This window comes from Prinia subflava, chromosome 14 (genome assembly GCF_021018805.1).
Source record: "Prinia subflava isolate CZ2003 ecotype Zambia chromosome 14, Cam_Psub_1.2, whole genome shotgun sequence".
NCBI classification, from domain to species: Eukaryota; Metazoa; Chordata; class Aves; order Passeriformes; family Cisticolidae; genus Prinia; species Prinia subflava.
Genome location: NC_086260.1, coordinates 18,992,236 through 19,017,598, shown reverse-complemented (window position 1 = coordinate 19,017,598; position 25,363 = coordinate 18,992,236). Strand labels below are relative to the sequence as shown.

The window sequence follows — 25,363 nt, the reverse complement described above, 5'->3', positions numbered from 1 at the left end:
GTTATGTTAATCTTGTCATATACAGTTTTATACAGTTTTATACCGTTTCCACTAACAAGGAAACTGCTGGCCTTTAGGAAATTGCTGACCATTACTGCTGCAGAGAGGAAAAAACAGGGTTTCATTTGCTGAAATCCATTGATTCCAGAACTGCTTATCCACACGGCATCTTTGCCAGCTGCCAGTCCTCAGTGTGCAGAGCACATGAACAGAGCTGATCACTCCATGCCCACGCTGCAGGAGAGCTCCAGCTGCTGTGCAATCTCAGCCTTGCTTCATCAGGGGGAATCCACTCCTGGCACGGCAATGGCGTGTTCAAGTGCCCATTAAAAGGCTCCAAATGCAGACACAAAGTTCCAAACACTCAGCAAAGCAAATATGAATCAAGAGGAAACACTTCTACTCAGTCATCAGTGTAAATGCAACCCATGCACATCCAGCAGGAAACAGCACTGGGATATCCCAGCTGCACATATTTTCAAGGATATCACATCAATGAGGCCAGAAGGTTCCGGTACCTATTTTGTGTTGTAGTCGCTTTGGACACAAAAATAAAGATAAATGACAAACAGTAGCACCTTGCTGGAACGCAAGTCTTCCCAGCTTCCTTTCCCACTTTTCATGTAGGAATTTCCTAGTCAAACAGCCCATACCCCTCCCACCAGGTGGGACTGTTGTGGCTATCTACAAGCAGCTCCACAGTATCAGTGAGCTCAAGCTTGTTTCCCTCTTTTGAGTGTATTCACAACCAAGCTATCACCAAAAACAGAGAGTCTAATGTATGCCAAACAATTAAGACAGCTTTCACAGATAACAGAAACACACTATATGCCGTAGCAGGCTCCAGAGAACACATTCAGTGTAAAACCTTTTGAAGGAGACCAGGTTTGCTCAGATATGATAATGTCTGGCATTTAAACCACTCTTCAGCATTCTGAGATGCCATTTTCCCCTTTAAATGTTTATCTTTTCCCAGTCCTTAGAGCATCTCTCCTTGATTTTCTAGTACTACCGTACTCAACAAATCAGTACAAGTAAATTTTTGTGTGCAGATAAAACCAAAATCACAGTCAAAGACTGACATCAGCTGAACCACATGGTCACCTGCAGCTGATGTACTGCCCTGGTCTGTGGGCTAAATAGTCTGGCTAAAAAGGCAACATTCACATCTGTTCTTAACAAATCCATTTCTCTGGCTGATCATTCCTTTTAATTACTAAATGTTATAAATGCCAGGACAAATTTATTGTCAAATTCAATAATTTGGTTTATTAAAATTCAAATCACAAAATTTGGAATCAAATTATAACAATTTTAAGCAATAAAAACAAAACAATACGAACCCCACAAACAGCGACACTTACTTGACAGAATTTCTCCCGGGAAAAGTTGAGCCAAGGGTGACCCCAGAGACACGGAACCTGGCAGTCGGTGTATCTAGCTGGGTTCACGCTTTGCCCACCCAAGGGCTTAACTTAAATACCCTTAACTTCCCCCTCGGCAACCTTTCTCCCATTGTTTCACTAAGCACCGGCCATTAACTTTGTTTATACTAAATCCCGAAAGGGTCCCCTGGCACATTCAAATGCTAATGTCCAGAGTTAGTCCTTGCTTTGAGTAATTTAACTGTCGTAGAAGTGTGTGATGATCCTGTTGGCACGTAGCATTTGATCGGTGAGAGTCCCTGTTGGCACGTAGCATTTGAAGTCCCTGCTCTGAGCCGTAGAGGTGTGAGTTGCTGATACCGGCTCATCTCAACAGGTCCCCTCCCAATACTTGAGAAGGCTGCAAAGTCTTTTGTTCCCTTCTGAATGGAGATGCCTGATTTTCAGGGTGCTCAGTTTCACCATCTGCTGCAGAAACCTCCTGAAACATAGACTTTTACCTGATATAAATTTATACAGCTTTATCATTTTCCAATTTACCATAAGAACATGAATTAATCATCTCACGTTTTTCACACTAAAGATACCACAATAGCATAATGACCTCATTGCTGTTACCAAAGTAATATCTGGGAGGTGCCAATAACTGTGTGGAATCTGTAGGTGTGGTTACAAGCTACCTTCACAAAGAGGATTTTAAAATATAGGAACAGTAGTGAAAAAAGATCATCCATAATGTGAACACTTGTTCTTCAAATTTCATTGTATCAAATTTTACTTTTCGTTAGACAGAAAGTCAAATATTTTTAAAGAATTCAGAAAATAAGGAAGGAAAACATGCCAAAGTAGGCACTCTGTGTGTGCACACATTCACAATCCTGACTCATGAGGTACACGACAAATCAAATTCTCAAGCATTAGCAGAAAGCATAACAAGGCAAAGGATATTTGCCTTGAACAAAAACACGGACAGAGTCTGAGACTGCTTTTGCTTCTTCTCCCTGATAGATGCAAGTATATCCTCAGAAATTACATAAGTAGGAGAATCAGCAGAGCAGTTCTATTTCAGGCTTTGCCATTAACTCAGCACACAGGTTTGAGGACTTGGCTTTTATTTTCAGTTGACTCATGTCACAGTCATTATTTTTCCTAGCTGCTATATTGCAAAATGTCATTATTACATTCATTTATGTTCACCCTTTTTTCATTTATTAAAAAAAAAAAAAGCCAATTGCTCCACTAACAAAATAGGAAGTTTGCTATTCCACGAACTGCAGGGATGGAGAAAAAAACCCCAATGTTTCCCATCAATAAAATAATGATAAGTAAACATACAAGCATTTCTCCCACTTTACCCAAAACTCCATATGAAATTTCTAAGAAATTCCTAAATCTGTGTAGCCAACACCAGTCGTCACCCCAGGAAGAAGTTGCCATTTATGCATTACAGTGTGGAGTGGCAGTGGAGTAAGGATTTTTCCATAAAGGAGAACCCGACTGTTCTCTGCCGAAGGCGCAGAACGTTTGCAGTGCTGTTAAACCAGGCGGGTTCTTTCACACATGCGCTGCCACCCGATCAACATTCCAAGTATCCCCATTCCTGAAACCCAGGGATTTCCTCACTCAGCTCAGATACTTTCACCAGGCACCGAACTTTCTCTTTCTCTGCCCAAACATTAAATGCAGCACTACTCACTCTGCCAAGAGTGGGGAAGTTTCTTTTTAGACTTTCATAGAACTTTAAATTGTATGACCACCAATTTCATTCTAGTGAAGGGTAAAGTCTTTGTTGTTAACAAGAACATGCAACACATACAGACAGATGTGGTTTTTTGTATATACAGATATGCTGTCATCTAAACAAATATAAAAGCACAAGGCAGTCCTTTGGCATTCCTCCAGCATGTATGTGTTTTCAAACTCTTAGGTGTAATAATTTTGAACTAAAGCTTCTTCATGTTTATTATTCAGATCGCAAAAATTGTATAAACAAACAATTTGCAGACAAATTCTAGTAGCAGAACATCTAGTCTCTGCCCCAGCCAGGAGAAAAAATGTTCACAGCATTATGTGCTTATGCACTTGACCTGATTTTATGCCAGGATCAGCATTGCTGATTTTGCAGAATGTATCTTCCAGATGAAATCTGCACAAGATATATTAATGTATGGTGGGCTCTCAGTTAAAGATGTCTCTATCTGGAGCACCAGATAGAATTAAAAAAATAGGTCTTCAATCAATTATTCAAAAGTTGACACTACTTGAACAGGTAAATTCTATATAAAATTCTGCTATTAAATCAACACCATTTAATCCCAAGAAGTATCAGCTCTTCCATAAACAATTTTTCTTATAAAAACAGTTTAAAAACAGAATCCTGTGAAATTTCCACTGAGTGTTGCATTTATGTTGCAATAAACATTCTACATTTGTAATGTAGAATTTAGAAAACATTTGCATTCTAAGACACAGTATTAATTTTGTGTGCATAAAACAAATACTACATAACAATGAGCTCTTTTATGAATAATTCAAGTCCACAATAAGTTTTGAATGCTTCCATTTTAATTGTGTGCTGGTGCAACATGATAATCACTGTGTGAAATATCTATAGGCCAGCAAAAAAAAAAAAAAAAGTGCCTTTTCTATTTCTGCTATTAAGTGTGATCAATATATTGCAACTCCGCTTCAGGCCAGGGCCAAGTTTCCCTTGTTTAGCTTCCAGTTCAGAATTAGTTCCTCTTAAAAATCCTACAGTTGCATGTAGCATAAATTTTAGAGCACAAACACTGTGCATGCTGTATCTCCACTTCTCTATGCACACAATTTTCAGGTTCTCTTACACCACAACAAAAAGGTCATCCCTCCGTATAGAAAATGCTATCAAAATAGCTGACCCATGGTTTTGTTACTTTTCATGAAAAAATATAAAAGATTGTTAAAGCACAGTAATATGTTGCTCAGACAAGGGCACTTAGGTATTGGTATGAAATACATTTCACAAGGAATCAAAATATACAGATCTACACCTGGTACAGAGCACAAAAAACCTCAAATCATCTTAAAGCAGAAGGTATCCCACTGAGTTCAGAAGGCACTAAAAAAAGTAAATGTAAAAAACATTGGTCTTTTTCAATTGCTTATTCTAATGTACAGCCCAAGCTACTCTTCACAGCATTGTGCAAATATTTTGTTGGTCCATTGTCAAATAATCACAGCTCCCCAGCCCCCAAACAGCCCTGCTGGTAACTTTTAGCTCTTACACGCTTCTGCTCACAGCATCCACCTTCACAAGGATACCCAGCTTGCCTGCTGCTGACTCTCAAAATGCCTCTGCTACAGCTCATTAAGCACAGGTGCACAGCCCCTTGATCCTCTGAACATGTCAGCCCCAAAGACGGAAGCCAAGGTGGGGCTGAGTGGGGCACCAGGGCCACGGCATTCCCAGGAGTGAGGCTCCAGCACAGCTCATGCCACACCTGCCGACCCAACTCCACCACGAACTGCAGCTGCACAGGGAGAGCTCTTCCCATTCCTCCTCTCTACTCAGGTCCTGACCCAAGGTCAGGCCGAGAGATAAACAGGTTAATAACGCAATGCTACCGTTGATTTTTAATCCTATCTTACAAATGTCACATTTTCACATCTAAAAGTTAAATGTGGAAATAATTTAATAAATAATGTACATGTTAGTGTTTTAAAAACAGCTATAAGCACTTGTAAGAGAACAGCAAAGCCTGACACTGCAGAAAATTCCTGGGAAGAACTTAGATTATACACTATCTAAGAACAGGAAAGGTGTCCTGTTTCTTCAAAGCCTGCAAACCTTAAGAAAACTAACAAAGTGTCAGGCCAGTGGATTTATTACAGGCCTGCAACTGGGTTGCGTGTAAAGGACTGAAGAAGGATTCTCACACTTGTCACAGCACAGCTGGTCTGTAGCTGGACAAATAAATCTGGCTGTAACAGAAACCTGTAACAGAAACCTGATTTTCTGTCATTTGGAAAGCAAAACGTACATAGGTGGTATCCCTGATTATTTTAACATACTGCCTGTGTTTATGCCTGTTGGTATGGTTTTCGGACGGCACAGAAATAACAACATGACTCTCCATGATGGTAAAGATGAGAGCAAACTTTATTCTTCTACATTCTACTTTTATAGAGTAGTTCGGTACAAAGAACATGATTGGTTATTCAGCGTCTACACTCTTTAGTAAACATTTCTTTCCAGTAAACACGTTGGAAAAACACCACCTGCGGATGGTTTCTCACTTCCCAAGGTTTGTTTGAATTCCTCCTTTAGATTTCTCAGGCTAACATGAGAAAGTTGCTCGTCTGCCTTTCACACAGACACTAGCAGAGCCTGAAGCCTAAATTCAGACCAATGTCAGGCCCACATCTCCCCCTTTTAGTTTTTGCTGAGGGCGGCGTCTGTGTCTGTGTCCTCTCCTGCAGGGCCCTTGCAAGAGAAAAAAAGACAAACATGACACCAGAAGTCCCATTAGTAATCAACCAATTACTAAACAGAACTTTCATTGGGCACCAACTTAAATGGTCAGGGAAGTTCTGTGGCGTTTGGTGTTGACCCTTCATAACCATGTCCATGCACCAGCGTCAAGCTTAGCTATTTACTAATTCTAATACAGAAAAAAACAAAACATCATTAGCCTGCTCAAAAATGGCAGTCTAATTTGTCAAGATCCATCACTCTAGGAATCATCCTTTCAGATAACAAGGGCTTTTTCTGCCTTTTAGCAAAGGACAGTGGTCCTTGCATTACCTGCAACCGCAAACTGATTTAATTTTCCAATTATTTGGACAACCTGAGTTGACCCTTTTTTTTTTTTTTTTTTTTTTTTTTTTTTTTTTTTTTTTTAAATGCAAAAATGCATGTGATGTTTGAAAGGGCAAAGACCCATTGCAGGATGTGCAGGACTGGACCACTGGTCACTCAATTGGCCCATGATACCTGTAGGATGTCACCTAGAAAGAAAGAATAAGAATAATAAAATTAATAAAAATATCAATAAAAAGATATCTGACTCCAAAAAAAAATCTACATGATCCCAAAGACCAGAAAGGCAAAAACCACAAAGTGAAATAACAACCCTTAATAACTACAAAACATACACCGAAGGCACGTGAAATATTACCTAAAATACAACTACATCTATGTAGGAAACTTAAATGAAACAACATCTACATTAAAACACATGAAAAGGAAATGTCCATTGAGACAAGATGTTGATCCTTAACATCACTGGATGTCTTCTTGAAGTCTGGAGCAGGAAGTGACTCGAGGAAGATCGATGAAAACAGGACCATGCTGCTGACACAGGACTTCTGTTGTCTCCATAACTTCCAACCACATGGTCATCTTTGCAGTCTATATGACAGCCACTAAGGCTATGCAATGTCCCTTTTCACTCCTCAAAGGTGATGGGTAACACGACTGCTGAACCTGCTAATGATAAAACACAGGCACATCTTCCCCTTAAATTAACAAACTTGTCAGGCTCCACTGCCCTAAACTGATAACTTGTCAGACTCCATTGTCTAAATTCAACATCCAGGTTTCAGAATTACTTTTTCTTCAGGTTCATAACATAAATGTTACATTGTTGCCTGTTATCTTTTTGATAATAATTTTGATCAGCCCAGGAACTGCAAAAGCTGAAGTGCTTCTTTTCCAGTGAGATCCTGTTCATCCTTCCCGGGCAGGAATTCCAGGTTCACCTCAAAGATCAATTCAGCTATTATATTTAAAGGTCAAATTGTTGAGTCAAATAACTCATATGTAATTTTTTGTTAAAAATCTGGGCAAACAGGCAATTCCCATCCAGAGAGAGCCAAGGCATGGCCAGTGCCCAGCTCTAACTGCAGAGGAATCCCTTACACCAATTTTAAAAACAAACTTTCTAAAAATCTTATAATAAGAAACTAATATGGTAATTGACACCTCCTAAATTTGTCAGGGTAGAGATGCTCTGAGCTCAGCAGGCTCTTGAGATGGTCTGTGACCAGGATTGGAACTGCATCCCAAACCGTCAGGACAGAGGAGGCATTCTTACAAACTCAGATAACCTTGTCTGGAAATCTGAAAATATTTAGAAAATCATGAATGCAAAACTAGCATAGACAGCTAGGAAACAAGGAAAAATTCTTGGGTGACACGTGTCTTACAGGCAATTATAGACAAATAGCAAAGTACATGAGAAGAAGAAGCAGAAGCAGCAGCCGGCTGTAGAACTGTGATAACTTTATCATATCTGTGAATTCACATCAAATATCTTAAAAACTGAGATAAATCTCATAACTGATGGTTATACTGTAGAATTATTAATAATACTTGTGTTATCTGCGAAAGGCAACAAAGGTTGCTTATTTGTTTTTTGTATTTCTTGTCATTTTTCTTCTATTATGAACAGGCATCTGTTCACAGAGACGCCTTGAGAAGAAATGTTTTGAGGGAGGGGGGGAGGGAAAAAACCCAAACAAAATTCAACTGTCCCTCTAAAGGGAAAAGCTTCTGCTCACCTCAAAGGCGACGAAGCTATTTGGCCCTCCCTCAGTGGGGCTTTGGGGGCTCAAGGGCCCCAGGGCCGCCCCGCGGAGCTGGGGGAAATCCAAACAAACGTGGCCCCCATTTTTCTGTAAAGGAAAAAGCTTCTGCTCACCTCAAAGGCGACGAAGCTATTTGGCCCTCCCTCAGTGGGGCTTTGGGGGCTCAATGGCCCCAGGGCCGCTCCGCAGAGCTGGGGGAAATCCAAACAAACGTGGCCCCCATTTTTCTGTAAAGGAAAAAGCTTCTGCTCACCTCAAAGGCGACGAAGCTATTTGGCCCTCCCTCAGTGGGGCTTTGGGGGCTCAATGGCCCCAGGGCCGCTCCGCAGAGCTGGGGGAAATCCAAACAAACGTGGCCCCCATTTCTATGTAAAAAAAAAAAAAAAAATTCAAGCGAAGCAACTCCCACAGCATTATCCGCTGTCTAGAGGAACGGCAAGTTCCTCGTGCCCTATTCGCAGTCAGCCGCTTGGCCCGCAGGGAAGGAGTGGGGGAGCGAACCCCGCCGCTCATGGCGGGGGGAAGGGGGAAAAGGAGCGAGGAGACCGCTCCTCCGTTCCTATGACGACTTGCTGTGCAAATTCACGCGGGAAGGAAATGGAGGGGAAACAGAGAGGGGACAACGGAGCGGGGCTCGGCGGAGCTCAGCCCGCCGCCGCCCTGCCGCCGCCTGTCTCGAGCGGAGAGCCGGTGGCCCCCCTCACCGCCCTGGGGGGAAGCGGGGGGGGACGAAGAGGCAAAGCTGCTCCAAGCTGCCCGTCTCAGCGGCACCGCGCGGGGAAGGGACCTGCGCGCCCGCGGGGAGGGGGGAAACCGAGTACGGAAAAACGAGAGAGAGAGAGATTTTTTGCAGCCGCTGCAGCGCCCTGGAGCAGGGCGGGAGAAAACCCGAGCGAGAGAGAGAGAAGGCAGGGAGATCGCATCCGTGCTGCCATGCCTCTGTCTCGACCGCACCCCCCATCCCCGCGCAAGGGAAAGAACAAAGTTAAAACACAGAGACACAGAGAAAGACAAGCCCTAAACTCACACAGGCAATCATAAAAACAAGCACAGGTAACGTTAAAAGCATAAAACACTCATAAAGTGAACTTTTCGCCCTGAACACACAGAAGGATACAGAGGGATCAAAGGTTTTCGATCCCGGTCCCGTCCGCAGGCCAGATGCTGGGCCACGCCGAGGAGGAAACGATCGTTGTGTCACTCTCCGGGTCGGAATCTGACCAGCTGTATCTTGGACGGGCTAGCATCTTTTAAAGTCACGGTACAGACTAGTCGCAGTGGATGATAGCGCAGGAACCACTGCCAGCCATCCGTGGTATGAAGAAAGGAGAAGGAAGAGCCAAGGAAGCGCCGTCTCTGCCGGCCGGGAGAGGCTTACAGACGCTCGCTTTGATCTCGGCCAGACAGAACCGAAAGAGGTCGGGGGAGTGCTGGGCAAGCTGTCGGCAGCGAAGAATTCCAGCAGCTCTTGTCAGGAAAGGCACAAGCTGTCCTTTCTCAGGCTGGTTCCCCAGGTTTTTCTGGAACCTTTGCCCAGCTGTCTGTTCTAGAAATTAAAGTCCAGCTGTGCTGGGTGCCGTCCGACCTGCTGTTTTTTGGCAGGAGTGATCTTTTTCCATGGTCAGCAGGACCAGCATTCTTTAGAAAAACGTGGAGATATTTTGCTTACCTCTCTAAGGAGGCAGGTAGAATTTTCAAGCTTTGCTGCATGAATCAGTCCCGGCTGCGCTGAACTTCTTCGAAACGTCAGGTCACCAGATGTTGGTATGGTTTTCGGACGGCACAGAAATAACAACATGACTCTCCATGATGGTAAAGATGAGAGCAAACTTTATTCTTCTACATTCTACTTTTATAGAGTAGTTCGGTACAAAGAACATGATTGGTTATTCAGCGTCTACACTCTTTAGTAAACATTTCTTTCCAGTAAACACGTTGGAAAAACACCACCTGCGGATGGTTTCTCACTTCCCAAGGTTTGTTTGAATTCCTCCTTTAGATTTCTCAGGCTAACATGAGAAAGTTGCTCGTCTGCCTTTCACACAGACACTAGCAGAGCCTGAAGCCTAAATTCAGACCAATGTCAGGCCCACATATGCCCATTTTGCACTGTGCAGCACTATTTTCTAAACGCTTTCGTATAGCACCGTTTATTGAGTTGCAGATTATCCAGGTCTTACAATAATGACAAACATTTATTTTAGACACCTTGTTACAGGTACTTTTCTTTCCCAATTGTTTTCAGTTGTTTGCAAGAGTTTATTTATAAATACTGAACATTTATAAACACCTGTCAGTTGCAAACAATTTCTTTACTGGGGGATGGCTGCACTGTCAGAACCTGTATTACAATTTCAACTTCAGAAAACACTCTTCTGTTATGTCTCTCTTAGCAAAGAAGTTTATCTCATCGTCACTAGGAAAATATAGCTGTTGCAAAGGAATTATTAAGGTGTTTTTACACAAACTTTTTAACTGCTGTTTCACATCAGATTTAAACGTCCCTTCGCTATTAGGTTTGCTTAAAAACTGAGAGAGAAGGTATTATATGAAATTTGCTAATAAAGCTGTTTAGTTACACCAAATGTTACAAGCATGTATTATCCTAGAAAAATGAATGCTAGCCACTATTTGCAAGGCAAGGTTTTTATAAAAATAAAATAAATTTAAACAAATGCCTGACTTAGGGTTGAATATACATAGCCGCATACTTGTCCATAAATACAGGGAACAAAAGTTCCCTTTGGAGAGAAGTGTTAAATCGTCTCTGCACTTGGTTATATTTCTATCATTACTGCAGAAGGCGACTAGGAACACTTAGTTTTTAGAAATCCTGACAAACAATTCCAACTCCTGTTACTATTGCTACACGCGACAGAGTAACTCCGACAGCACTGGAACCACTAAAATAAATACATTTTAGGGTGACCCAGATCCGCCCGCTGGGAAGGAGGAGCCGTCCCCGCCGCGGCTGCTGAGGGATCCCGCGTTAGTAAGAGCGGGGCTGCTGAGGGGGCCGCGGTACAGGGGCACTGAGGGGATCCCTCGCTAACAGGGGCACCGAGAGGGCCTCGTTAGTAACAGCGGCTGCTCAGGAGAACCCCTCGTTACCCCGGGTGCAGAGCGGGATCCCGCGTTAACCGGGGTGCCGAGGGACATCTCGTCAGTAACGGGGCTGCTGACCGGGACCCCTCGATGCCAGGCGGTCCTGAGCGGGCCCTGGTTGATCTCAGGGGCTGCACGGCCGTTCCCTGTGGCGAGGGCACCGGGAGCCCATCGCGGAGCAGCGCCGCCACAGCCCCGCAGCCGCCGGTCCGCGGGCGCCGCCGTCACGGGCGCGCTGCCCATGCGCGCGGCGGCCGCGCAGGCGCAGGGCGGGCCGGGCCGGCGGGCAGCCATGGTGTACATCTCCAACGGTGAGGGGCCAGGGCCGGGGCAGGGGCAGGGGCAGCCATGGTGTACATCTCCAACGGTGAGGGGCCGGGGCCGGGGCAGGGGCCGGGGCCGGGGCCGGGGCCGGGGCCGGGGCAGCCATGGTGTACATCTCCAACGGTGAGGGGCCGGGGCCGGGGCAGGGGCAGCCATGGTGTACATCTCCAACGGTGAGGGGCCGGGGCCGGGGCCGGGGCCGGGGCCGGGGCCGGGGCCGGGGCCGGGGCCGGGGCCGGGGCCGGGGCCGGGACAGCCGCGGTGCGCGTCTCCAACGGGGCCAGGCCGCGCCGGGGGCTGGGCACCGACCCGGGGGCAGCGGGCCCGCGGGGCGCGGCCCCGCAGCGCCGCCGCTGCCGGGACAGCCTGGCAGGGTCCGCCCGCTGCCGGTGTCGCGTCACCCCGTGCTGCCCTGCGGCCTGTGGCCTTGTCTGCTTCTAAAGCGGATTTAGGGACTTTGACGAGCCCAAGTGCGTGCTGCAGACACCGGGAGCGTCATAGTGCGGCACTTGAACCGCTTACGGGGAATCAGACACTGCTCTGGTGTTTTCTGTAGGTTTCTTGGACGCAGAGCCCCTGTGGCCGTGCTGACCCCTTCAGTTCAAGTACTTGGGCAATAACCTGCAGCAAATGAAACTCGCTGCCATGAAGTGCAGTTTCACCGTCCCAGCTGCGAACTCTGGACTTTACAGACCTGTTTGTGTGTAGTATACTGTACAGACAGTGTCACACACCGAACGTCACTGGATGTTTTATATCTGGATATGTTACAGGACAAGTTTTGGATAACCAGAGTCGGGCTCCCTGGAGTTTGTCATCTATAACAGATTTCTTCTGGTCGATAGCAGATTTTGTGGTTCTGTTGTAAGTAGAATTTAATTCTTTCAGTGAGCTTCATTTTAGATTAGATTTAGATGTTACACGTAGGTGGAAGTTACACTATGCTATGAGTAACACAATAAAAACGTTATATTTACTCTAACGTTCCACATGTACAACTGCTTTATTTTAAATTATGTGGTTTTGTTTATTAAGCACAGTATACTTTACAAAAAGTGCATGAAGAGTGACACTAACTTACTGGCAGTTCAAATGAGTTTCTTGCATTTCATCTATTTTCATACTGCAAAAAAGAAAATATACAGTTTTGTTGAAAAGCATCTACTAGCTGATCAAATATTTAAGCTGTTTGAAGAATTTCTACTGGTGACAATAGATTCTGATCATGTAAAAGTAATCACAGAGCAATAAACACAAATTTGTGGCCCCAGATCAAAGCCAGTTGTCAAACAGAAGGTTCATGTGATGTATGCAACAGTTCTCAGTGATTTCAGTTACAAGTTTATACTTTATGCATTTCTTCATATTAACAAGAAAACTACATTTTATAGTTTTGGCTTCACTGTAATTTGGAATGATTTCAGATTTTAGTTTCATATATAAGAGACAAATTGCCAAGATTTAAACAACAGCAATTGTGAGAAGATACACTCTTCATTCCTGAATACTACTTACTGTTCTTCAGGCTATTTCTTATCTTCCAATAAAAAAAAAAGCAATAATTATATCTAGCTATCAATTCACCTAACCCTTGTTTTAATTTTTCAGTTTCCAGAGCATTATTCAACCAGATTTGAGAAGAAGAGGCTACACATCTTCCTCCTATTCAGGATACCATGATGGAAGAGGGTATTTTTTTCATATTCATAAAAAACACAAGTTTTTTCCCCCATCTTGGTAAAGTGGCATGAATCTGAGTAGATTACTGTTGTGATTTGCATTGAACTGGGTTGTGCAGGAAGGCTGAAATGGTTATCTGCACTACTGTTGGTGACAATACACAGCTTTGGACAGCTGCAATAGCAGTACAGACTAACATACAGATATATTAATATTTTTGAAGCCTGCCTAGAAGACAAGCTATGTCTTTGTTAAAATTCTTTTCTTAGACATGTTTATACTCAGCATTTGACTTGCATTAGTGCAGTCATTTCTTGTACTATATTACCTGCAGATAAAGCTAAACACTGTTATGGGGTGTAATTTCTATGAACACTACAGCCTAAGTGTTTTTTAGCACTGTGTGAAAGCATCAGTGATCTGCAGCCTTCTCACACCACAGCAGAAATGAAACAGGAGAGGGTTTTCGTGAAAGTGGGGTTGGGGTTTTCTTACAGCTTTTCAGATGAAACTCAACTTTATCAGATGTTCAGACTTTCTCACTACTGAAATTTAGAGACAGTGTTATTGTATATCTAGCTGAAAAGTTTAATGACAGTAAAATTCCTTTCTTTTCAGGCCTCCAGCACCTCCTCGCCGTAGGATGGGCCGAATAAATCACTGGGGTGGAGGCCCCAGTCCACCACCAATGGCTGGAGGTGGATGAGGAAGGTAATTCCAAATCTGCTGTATCCTGCTTTGAAGGGTTTGGGTTCTTTTTAAATAGCAGTGTTAATTCAGGGTTAAGGTAGAATGGAGTGTTTTGTCCTCCTGCTGCAGGAGTTACCAAAACAGGAAAATAATCAAAATTACTCAATTATCAAAGAATAAAGATACTTCCAGTAAAGGGGAAAAAAGGCAGGGGGAAGGGATGTTTAAAAGGATTTTGGTTTAGGAATGGTGGGCTTTTAATTGCACAGAAGTTGATAGACAAAGTGTGGCAAAGATTTTTGAGCACAGCTGGTAAGTTATTTATAGCATCTCATCTTTTTTGGCTGCTAATTTAAAGATCAGAATGTTAGAAAATGAAGCTTTCATTTCTAATATGACATGTGAGGGGTTTTGGTTAAAGCTGATATTTCTCAACAGAAACAGAAAAAAATAAAGTTGTTACAAGACAGTAAAAATGGGTTTATTTCCCCTGGTACAATGATACAGCCATACCAATCTTGAATTCCAGTAAAGTGTAAAAATTAGAATTGCTTAGAAATAGAGGTAAAAGTAAAAAATGTTTTAAATTTCTTACCTGATCATTTAATTCTGTTTAATAATTAGTTTGGCTGCTGGGAGTTACAGCTGACACTGAGTGTATTTACAGTATGGTTTAATTTGCTTTAAGACTTAAGTAAACAATCCTTGTTTTTAATCAGTCACTCCCATTGTTACTATAATAAAAGTCACAAGGAAAAAGAAATCCCCATGCAGGTGGTTAATACCTATAAACCTTGTAGGAAAAAGTTCCTATACCAGGAAACACATACATCACTGTTTCCATTCACTAGAACAAGGATGAGCTTCTTCCAAGTAGGAGAAAAACCCTGGGGCGTTGTGCTGTTTTTTCTTGTCGAGTAGACACAAGGCTAGCAAAGACTGTGGAGATGGCTTTTGGGCAGTCACAGCACTGTGTATGCTGCTCAGAAACAGAGTTAGCAAGTCTTTAGCATGTGGTATTTAGCTAAATTAAAAATACATTATTTAAATGTTTTTACTTAGTTTTATCTCACAAAGAAAGGCCTCTTTAAATGTATTGTTATTACTTTATCTTTTAGGTAAACGCCTGCTGAAGAGGCAGGCACAAGCATACACATCTGCCAGATGAAAAGAAGAGGAATTTAGTGCTGGACCAAATGGGGATGTGTATGCCTGACTGGAAGCTGTTCTGTGAGAGAAGCAGATTAATGAAGTTGTACTGGGAACTCCTTCTTCAAGGATCCAGTGTAACTGAACCACAGTTTCATTAAATACATGTTTACTGTCTAAAGTCTTTGTATAGTTTCTGAACATTTTACTGTAGTTGCAAAGTAATAAGTAAATTATATTTGGCTTGTCACAAGGCTGATTTTCTCATCATTTTTAGAAATTGAAAAAATCTGAAGTACAATAAGCGTTCTGCTATTCACATGGGGAAAAATACATATTTGTAGTTGATATAGATGGACGCTCAAGAGTCAAAGCAGCACTTCCTATGAGGTTTTGTATTCACTCTCTTGGGACAAACACTCTGTACTTTGCTGTATTTTCATCGTATTAGTGATACTCTAAAAGTACTTCAAAAATGCAGCTAACAAATTACTTTGTTTTACAACCCTTGCTTCACTCGGGCCCATAATGGGTTTTATAACAGAAACACCTCTTGAAACAGCTTAATTCTCCACTATAAACTAACTGAAATGTATAAACAAATTTACTCTACAAATTTTGGGAGTTTTTTACAATAAAATTAAGTGGTGTTTTTGTTATGTGAAGAAAAAAAAGGTGAACTCAAATACTGACAGCTATCCCAGAATAGTTATTTGTTTCTAAATAGTAACTATTCCCAGTTTCAGAATGGGAGTTTGGCGCTGTTCTTAGAGTTCATTGGGGATTTGTGGGTTTGGGGTTTTCTTGCTTAGAGAGGGCTGCATCTCTTTGAGAAAAAATTAGCTGACAAGTATGCAGATTAAATTATTTTCCACATAGTGCCACTGCAATTTTTTTACTTAAGTCTCCTTAGTAATTTCTTGTTAAGGAAATGTTCCTGTCTGACTATTCAGGCACTTCTCTGGCACTTACATCCACGCCCTGTAAGATGAGATCAAAACTTGCCCTGCTTGATTCCTACACACAGCGCATTGACAGTCAGACCAGGTTTCCTTACCCACTCAAACCCCAGGCTTCTCAAAGCGGGGTCTCAGTCGTTCAGATCTTTAAAATAATTTAATCTTGGTGCAACAACTAAATAACAACCGGTGCCTCCAAACAAAGGAACCCCTGGGCTTTTATACACTCAGCATGAGCATGGCAAAGTCTGGAAGTCAAAGGCTGCTGCCGTGTCTGGGTTCGCTCCCCGGGCTGTGCCTCAGTTCCTCGGCCCTGTGCTGTGCAAAGGGCTGGCAGTTCATGGGCCTCACCTGGGGCTCCTGTGCCCAACCCGAGCTCAATGAGCAGCTCGAATTGCAGCTGCACCCCTACCTGCACTCAATGCAGACTTGGCTGTGTAACAGCAACTTTTCAGCCTTGAAAAAACACAGCCCTGCCAGCTCCAGTCAAACATACTATCTGCACAGTTTGTAAAGGAACTCGCTGCCCACAAACAGGGAGGCTGGTCATCGTTAGCCCTTTACAGCTGTACGACAGCCCTTCCAGTACAGTGGAGTTTTTAAGCTGCTGGAGGGCCGTATTCCCCCTCTTGCAGCCCCAGCAGCAGTACCAGCCCAGCTGACAGCGCTTGGCTGCTGCTCCACCAGACCCACGCCAGCGGCGGGGCTGCTCCCCAGGCTCCCCGTGCTGCTGCTGGGGTCTTCAATGCCAGGGCAGGAGCCCCGCACTCCTCTACGAGCGGGGCCATCCCAGGCAGCGCCCAGGAGCCGCCGGGCCCGCTCCGAGCCCGCTGGCGGAACCCTCGAGGGGCGGAGCCGGGCCAGGGCCCGCCCCGAGCCCGCTGTCGGTACCCTCGAGGGGCGGAGCCGGGCCAGGGCCCGCCCCTAGCCCGCTGGCGCTACCCTCGAGGGGCGGAGCCGGGCCAGGGCCCGCCCGCTTCCTCCCCGCGCCGGGCTCGGCGCCGCTCGGTCCCCGCAGACGCGGCTTCCGCCCGGCCGGAGCATGACCCAGGCGGAGAAGGGCGAGGGGGAGAACGGCAAGGACAAGGAGCGCGACCGGGAGCGCGAGCAGCGCGGCGTGAAGCGGCCCATCGTCCCCGCCGCCGTGCCCGAGTCTCTGCAGGAGGTGAGGCCGGAGCCGAGCGGCGGCCGCTCGGGCGCTGCTCCCTCCCCGCCGGGGCGGGCCCGGCCCGGGCTCGGCCCTTTAAAGGCCTGCCGTGGGGGGTGTGGAAGCGCCGGGAGGGCTCCAGGTGGTCGTGGGAGCTTGATCTGACCTGTGCGCCTTGTGCTGCTTTCAGCAAATACAGAGCAACTTCATCGTGGTGATCCACCCCGGCTCGACCACCCTGCGGCTCGGCCGGGCCACGGACACGCTGCCCGCGGGCATCCCGCACGTGATCGCGCGGCGGCACAAGCAGCAGGGCCAGGCGGCCTACAGGGACAGCTGGCTCCTCAGGGACGGCCTCAGCGTAAGCGCCAGCCACTGCCAAAGCCATCGCCTCCCTGGGGCGGTTTGGGTTGTTGTGCACTGCACGTGTCCCTCTCATGCTTCATGGTTTTCCAGAGGAGAATACCTCTCCAGTCAAACTTTTTTTCACCCTTTTAAGGGTTGTAGATGCCACCTACTGAAGTCAGTGGGCTTGCACCAGTCTGTTTGCATTGTATTTGATGTGTTTGCAATGAACTAAATCTAAAAAATTGATAAGTTGAGGGCTTGTACATATTGATTTCCCTGTGTTATGGTCTGATACCATACTCACTATTTCTTCTGATGGAATGCCTGTTAGGATTAGAATCTGACTTCTCCGTTTGTGAATGTGTTGGTTACTAGTTAATTTGTGGCTTGGATAACACAGCAAGTAATTTTAGGGCAGCCTGGTCAAAAAACATATGTATTAATCTTATTTTAAATCTGAATCTGTAAAAATTAAATTAACCTCTCCAATATGAAACCTCACCTTTAAATAATTGAGATCTATTTAAACATTTTTGCTCCTGCTTCATATGTCTGTAATTAAGTAGATAATGACCTGAGCACACCACTAGAGATGAAGTCCAGCACCCACTAAAAGCAGTTAAAAGATTCAAGCTGACATGAATAGGTGTTGAGAAATCTAATATAAAAATAGTTTCTTTAAAAATGAGCATAAGTCCATTTTGCATTGTACAAACATCTGTCCTTTCTACAACTTGTCAACCACAGTAATGATTTCATTGGTCTCTAATAGCTTCAGTATTAGCAGTATACAGACATGGTTTGAAGGTATTTACATTGCATATTTGGGGTTTTCCTTAGAAACCTGAAAGTACTGAGCAGAGACAAAATGGCCTTAAAATGGTGGACCAAGCAATATGGTCCAAAAAGATGTCGAATGGAGCAAGGCGCATACCAGTGTCACCTGATCAGGTAACTCATTCTTAAAGTCTTCTTAAATTGTTCATTCATGCAGCCCTTGGGTGTGATGCTATGCTTCAGTGGACAAGAATAGATACCTGTTTATAGACCAGATATGGATAAGTGTAATTGTGTTACCTAACCATGAAAATGTGAGAAAATTAAGATTTTAAATGTTTCCTCAAGAGTGGGGTTCAAAGGGGCGTTTAGTTTTTCTTCCATGCATAAAAAGTGACCGGTAAAATATTTATCACCAGGATTTGGTTTGATTACATTTCAGGCCAGGTCATACAACAGACAGATGAGGCCTGCCATTTTGGATCACAGCTCTGGGGCCAAGTGGACAAACACATCAAATCATCCTGAATTTTTGGTAGGAGAAGAGGTAAGATTGATTTTCCTGCTGAATGATGCTTCATGGTTTTAATGCAGCCATTGATCAGTTGCAGTCTGCTATAAGTTATTATGTACTGAAAGATGTGTGAAGCTAACCAAGCAAAACTGAGAAACTTTACTGTGGAGTAACTGAGTATTTGTTATCATTCAGCAAGACAAGAGGTTTCCTCCATTTGCTTAATGAGCATCTTGGGTTCCTTGCTGCTATAAATCAGGATTTTTGCAGGGAGTAGGTGAGAACTTTGTCCATATGGCATAATTCAGAGAAAAGGCGAGAAACTGATAAAAGTATCACTACATGGAATTGCTGCTGAGTAACGATATTTGTGGGCTTCAGAGTGTTTAAATTATTTTAGTTTCTAATATGAAGTCATGGAAAATATATCTTTATGTTCTCTAGATGTCTGTGGATAAGAACATTCAAACAATTTAAATTATGTACTTGCTGTCTTTTTATTTTAATGGTTTATAATCAAGTTCTGTTACAAAGAAATCCACTGTATTGCTGTTACATCAGTCTGAGCTCTGCAGTGCCTTCTTTTATCTTCTTCTGAAATACTTTTTTTCCCAGTTGTTACTCATTTTGTTACACTTTTTTTGGGGAAAATCAATACCCAGAATGTGATCTCTTATTTTCAGGCACTGTATGTTAATCCATTAGATTGTTATAATATCCATTGGCCCATTAGAAGAGGGCAGCTGAATCTCCACACAGGACCTGGTGGCTCCCTCACTGCAGTACTGGCAGACCTGGAAGTCATATGGTCACATGCAATACAAAAATACCTGGAAATACCTCTGAAAGACCTAAAGGTGAGCTGTGAGCAGCACATTTGTGTGGTGTGGGCTGTATATCCACTTCTCTAAGTGTTATTGTAAAAGAGAAGCAACTTGCTGTTATTGGTAGCCTCTAGCTGATGCGTTTCTTAATAAAAATCTTTCTGCTGATCAACAGGGTTCCAAGACTTTGTCTGGAATTTTGTCCATGTCTTTAAGACAAAAGCTGTTGATAAAACTTCTAACAAGGATGTTTGAAATCCCATGAGATATTTCACAGTGTTAGTCTTTGTTTGGGGTTTTTTTATTGACTGTAAAGGAGGCACCTGGGGAAGGGTTGCCTAATACTTGTATAGTTACTTATACTTGCAAAGTAGGTGCTTGTCTCATGCCTGATGTACTTTTAAATATTTTAATGGCTATAGACTCTTGGCACTTACTCTGAACACATTTTTTAAAGTATGAAATTGCCTAAAATTTTTATTTTTTTAATAAGTTGTACATAAAACTTTATTTGAGAGCTGGCTTTAATTTACGGTTCTTGTCTTCAGTACTACAGATGCATTTTACTAATTCCAGACATCTATAATAAACAACACGTGAAAGAACTGGTAAATATGATCCTAATGAAGATGGGCTTCTCAGGTAAAAACCATAATGAAGCAAGTACTTTATGATTAATTGCATAAGGATTTCTTTCTTTTTTTTTTTTAATTTTAAGACCTTTTTTTGCACATCAGTCCCAGGTTAGCTGGGACTAGCACCCTCATCTTTTGCCAGTCAAGTAACTGTCTCTTCTAAATGGGGAAAAGGGTTGGCTAATATTGAAACAAGTTTTTTGGTTTGCTGTTATGCATCCCTCTGTGGGCTGCTCATTCAGCTGAGGTAAAAGTAGCAAGTCTGATTTCTAAAGTATTTCTAAAATGCATGATTGTCTGGAAGGACAGACTGGAACCTCTGGTAGTTCCCAGGCTTAACTATGGATTATGATACAAATGTATTCTGTAAAGGTGGATTGAAAGGAAAACAGAGGGTGAAATTGGACCTTATTTTATAACTATTTGAAGACCTTATCTGAAATGCTATCGTGATGCTATTTGATTAAAACGAAAAACGGAATTAGGAAAACACTTCATGTACATCTGGTAGCCAAGACCGTGCACTACCAGATTAAAAAAATAATTAATATTTGGAGAGAATACCTTTAATCTTGTAGAAGATGGATCATTTGACCCTGCTCTTAACTTTTTTCAGGACTTTTAAAGCCTTATCCAACAAAAAAATCTCTGAGTAACCCCCACCCCATCTTAACTAAATATACAGGCTTTCAGTGCAGAGTCAGGCTATTTACAGATCTTTAAAATACATTAAAATGTCCTTTAAATGACAGCAGCGTGACTGTAATGTTTGGCATGAATTTAATATATTTTTTTCTCATATTGCTAGGAATTATTGTACACCAGGAGTCTGTCTGTGCTACCTTTGGAAGTGGTTTGAGCAGTGCCTGTATTGTAGATGTGGGAGATCAGAAGACAAGTGTTTGCTGTGTAGAAGATGGTGTTTCCCATCGCAACACCAGGTACCTTAGAGTGTGCAGAATTATTACAATCGTGCTTACTAAAGATTTGACTTTTAAAAGGAGACAAAATTTCTGTAAATATAGGGGGTTTCTTACTCTGAGGCATTTAACAGTCAACTGTTACAATATGAACCCTAAAGTATTATCTTTAAAAGAAAAAAACAGGCAAAACTGATCAGAACTAATACTGTATTCTGGAAACTCACCAAGTCATGATCCCAGCCTGTCTAAAATCATCTGAGCATTCCTCTCCCTATCACTGCAGTCAGCCAGTATTTCAGCAACTACATAAAAAATCTTTTTCTCCTCTGTGCTTTAGGCTGTGTCTTGCATATGGAGGCTCTGATGTGTCAAGGTGTTTTTACTGGCTTATGCAGCGAGCAGGATTCCCATACAGAGACTGCCAGTTAACTAATAAGCTGGATTGTCTGCTGCTCCAGCACCTAAAGGAGACATTTTGTCATCTAGATCAGGTGAGATGGGGCAAATCATTATCCTAGTAAATCTTTTTCTTTTACAGAGTGCTACTCTGGAGGGTCTTTTTGTGAGTCCAAGTTGATTGTAGATATTTTACTCAGGAGAATACTGGCAAAATCTGTAGAAGATTTAGACTTGAAATGTTTGTAACTTGGTTTATCTTTCCTCTAGCTGAAAGGAATTCCAATCCTTAAAAACATAATTTCTTTGTTCTTATTGCTGAAAGAAGCTGATACTTGCATACTTGCTGGTTTTCAACTTCAGTTCTGTAAGATCTGCCAGCAGGTCTCTTCTTCCTGCAAAATGCTCATTATACAGTCTTAAGCATGTAGAAAACTGTCTGGCACATCATACAACATGGAAAAGACTTTTAAAAACTCAAGAATAAATAAATATTAGAAAATGGTAATAATGGTAAATAAAATCCATTGTTAGAAGAGAGTTTTGTTACTTTTTTTTTTCCCGTAGTTAAATAAATTATGGAGCTTGATAACTATAAAAGATACCTTTTTTGTTGTTATTTCTATTGTTTCTGACCTTAGGACATTTCTGGATTACAAGATCACGAGTTCCAAATTCGGCATCCGGATTCTCCAGCTTTATTGTACCAGTTCCGGTTAGGGGATGAAAAATTACAGGTGATTTTTAAATTAAATTTCAAGTATATTGAGCATGCAGACTCAGAGCCTCAGTTCGTATCAGTCCAATGCTACTAAGCCCATGTGATTTATGGATTGTTCTTAAAACATGTTTGTAGATAAAATAAATTCCTATATAGATGAGTGGGCCTAATGCAGCACTGGTGGATGTACAAGACTTTCTAAGTAGCTTTATCCTTCAAGTGCAGAACATTAATGTTAATTTTGCAAATTTTTCAGCTCACCATTGAATATTGTAATTTTGTAACAAACCACATTTGAATGCTTATTTATCATACAATGCTAAATATGTAAAGAAACTTGTGTATTTGTTGGGATTTTTTTAAATTATAAGAAAAAGAAGACACTTCCGTATTTTGCAAACTATCTGGAAAAAAAACCCACCTCTATTTAATTTTGAATTGTGAGAAAACTAGAATAAGACTTTTGTTTTTTTTACCTGCAGTAAATGCCAAAAGAAGGAATATTGTGGTAAAAACATGCCAAATCTCTCTTCAGGCACCCATGGCTCTGTTTTATCCAGCAACTTTTGGAATCGTTGGACAAAAAATGACAATTTTGCAGCACAGGTCACAAGGTGACCCTGAGGATCCTCATGATGAACATTATCTGCTGGCCACACAAAGTAAGCAGGAGCAGGTGTGTGATTGCTGGTTCTATTTTTCATGAACTATCATTTAATTGGTAACTAACTCATCAATTCATCTCAGAAACCAGAGTTTGTTACCCTGGTCAGAAGTATTAAAGAATAAATTTAAAGTAAGTAGTTACAGCTGCCAGAACAATTCTTTAATTAGAAGTGTCTATTTTTAAAGTCTAAGAAGGCTTCATATTATGGGATTGATCAATCTGATGGAGTCCAAAATAAGCCCTTACTTAGAATATGAAGATTAAAATGAAAGTTAGATGAGGTAATAATGCAGGGCTTAACCTTGCTTTGCAAAAAGGGGAAGGGAAGTATAGTGGTGCTTAGTTAAGTCTTAGTACTGTTCTGGAACCTGCTGCTTTTTGCATTTTTCGTATTTCAACTTGTTTTCTTATTTTTAAGTCTGCAAAAGCTACAGCTGACAGAAAATCTATGTCAAAGCCTGGTGCATTTGAGGGAGAATTGAGAGGCCAATCTTCAGACATTTCAGAGAGGATCTACCCACAAGAAGTGGAACTGGGATCTTCCCAGGGTGACTGTATGATACCTGGCAATGATTCAGAGGAACCTTTAACAGCACACATGTCCAGGAAAACTGCTATTTCTCAGTTTGAAGGCAAAGCTCTGGGCCTGGACAAAGCCATCCTTCATAGTATCGACTGCTGTGGTAAGAATTACATTTGTACAAGTCTGTACAGTAGACCTTTATTTCACCAAGGAAAGATGTGTCTCTAGGTTTTATCACCTGGAGAGTTGCTACACTGTTCCTTATGCTTGCATCTTTGTTGATGCTGCTCGAGCTACATGTCCAAGGAATAGAAGAAGAATTTTAAAAGCAAACATCAGTTTCTATCTGGTTTGACTTGCAATAAATTAATTGTAATACAAGCCATATTAACTTTAAAAAACAGATCTATTTCTATATATTCATTCATTCCAGCATCTGATGATACAAAAAAGAAGATGTACAGCTCCATCTTAGTAGTGGGAGGAGGCCTTATGTTTCATAAAGCTCAGGAGTTTCTTCAACACCGAATTCTCAACAAAATGCCACCTTCTTTCAGAAGAGTTGTTGAAAATGTTGAGGTCATCACAAGGCCTAAGGTAACTGTTAACTGATAGCTAAGTAGTAAACTATGACTGGTTGAGATCTTCAAAAGATTAAAAGAAAAAAATTCTGTCAAAATCCCAGAGTAATTGAACATCTGAGATTTAAGGGAGCTTTCAGCCTATAACATAGCACTGGCTGGTTAGAGACAGGGAGTTAGAGGCATAGCAAGAGTGTGGCTGGTACAGATCACTGAAGAGTTTATTAGCTCAAGGCTTTGTTATTCAAGAAGCAGTTAGTACTGGCCTATGAAGGTAACCTGTCTCCTCAGCAAGAAATTGCGGTTTTTTATTTTTTAGTACTATCAAGATAATAGAAAAACAGGCGTTGAGATTAATTTTCATTTGGCATTAATCAGGCAAAACTTGTAAATATATTTCCATCTATTTCAGAGCCTCCATTACTGAAGGCAAGATTTTCATGATGTGCTTAGAACGCATCTTAAAACAAAAAGTGACTTCTTGAAGCATCTTGCATATCAGTTAAAAATTTTTATCTCACTATTTTTACCTGGATAATGCTGAAAAACTTTCCTCCTTCCCTACCCCATCAGATTGTAACTGGTGAATACTGTTGGAAAAATAAGATACTGGGAGTACTATGGAGAACTCTGAAATGAGAGCAATGATTGTGTCTAATCTGTGCTTTGAATTTAGGATATGGATCCACGTTTAATTGCCTGGAAAGGAGGAGCAGTTTTGGCCTGTCTGGACACAACCCAGGAGCTGTGGATATACCAGAGGGAGTGGCAGCGTTTTGGTGTCAGGATGTTACGGGAGCGAGCTGCCTTTGTGTGGTAATGGAGGTGGCTGCAGAGGAACCTGTAGGAACTGCTCTGAAGATTCCTTTCCCCAAATGCTCTTTTTTTTCCAGTGCACAGAGATTGATCTTCTGCTGATATATATTTTTTGTATTTTATTAATATTCATTTCAACTGAGATTTTTCTGGAAATGTTGTAAAAAACCAAAAAACTGACTGAATTCTTTTGTCTTCAGCTACCCGTCATCTTTTGAACTGTATGCATTGAATTCTGCATACAGAGTACCAGTCATCTCCAAAGTGACTGTATTTATATTGTACAGGTTCTGTATATTGAAATTGCACAATGTAGGAACTTAAAGTATAAAATACTATGTGACAGTTGTTAAGCCAGGATCCATTCCAGAAACGTGTACACAGAAGCAACAGCTGAAAAGTGCAGCTCTGGGTTTAATGTAATATTCTGTTTCCTACTCTAACGTTACCAGGAGATGAAGGTGTTAAAAAGTGATCATTAGTGTAAAAATTAAATGAAAAACTAAAACTACAGTCACTGTTTCTGTTTTACTTACGTAATAAATTATTTTATTCAGGGGAAAGACAACGAATTCGGAAGTGGAGTATTTTTTCTTGCCCTGTACTTATCATCAAAACCTCTTGTTAGCTTT

The 25,363-nt window shown here is 42.2% G+C and overlaps 2 protein-coding genes across 2 annotated transcripts; both read left to right on the top strand.

The window, feature by feature from the left end:
* Positions 1-11,489: 11,489 nt before the first annotated feature.
* SELENOK (selenoprotein K) lies at positions 11,490-13,776 on the top strand. The gene is made up of 4 exons (XM_063411577.1): positions 11,490-11,554; positions 12,155-12,245; positions 12,990-13,070; positions 13,680-13,776. Exons 1-4 carry the CDS (start codon positions 11,536-11,538, stop codon positions 13,774-13,776), a joined length of 288 nt encoding a protein of 95 aa, XP_063267647.1. The 5' UTR covers positions 11,490-11,535.
* Positions 13,777-16,816: 3,040 nt separating this feature from the next.
* Positions 16,817-25,299, top strand: ACTR8 (actin related protein 8). The gene is made up of 13 exons (XM_063411757.1): positions 16,817-17,024; positions 17,197-17,367; positions 18,195-18,305; positions 18,574-18,678; positions 19,329-19,502; positions 20,018-20,111; positions 20,913-21,045; positions 21,365-21,518; positions 22,065-22,160; positions 22,680-22,820; positions 23,230-23,494; positions 23,768-23,931; positions 24,592-25,299. Exons 1-13 carry the CDS (start codon positions 16,902-16,904, stop codon positions 24,733-24,735), a joined length of 1,875 nt encoding a protein of 624 aa, XP_063267827.1. The 5' UTR covers positions 16,817-16,901; the 3' UTR covers positions 24,736-25,299.
* Positions 25,300-25,363: the final 64 nt, after the last annotated feature.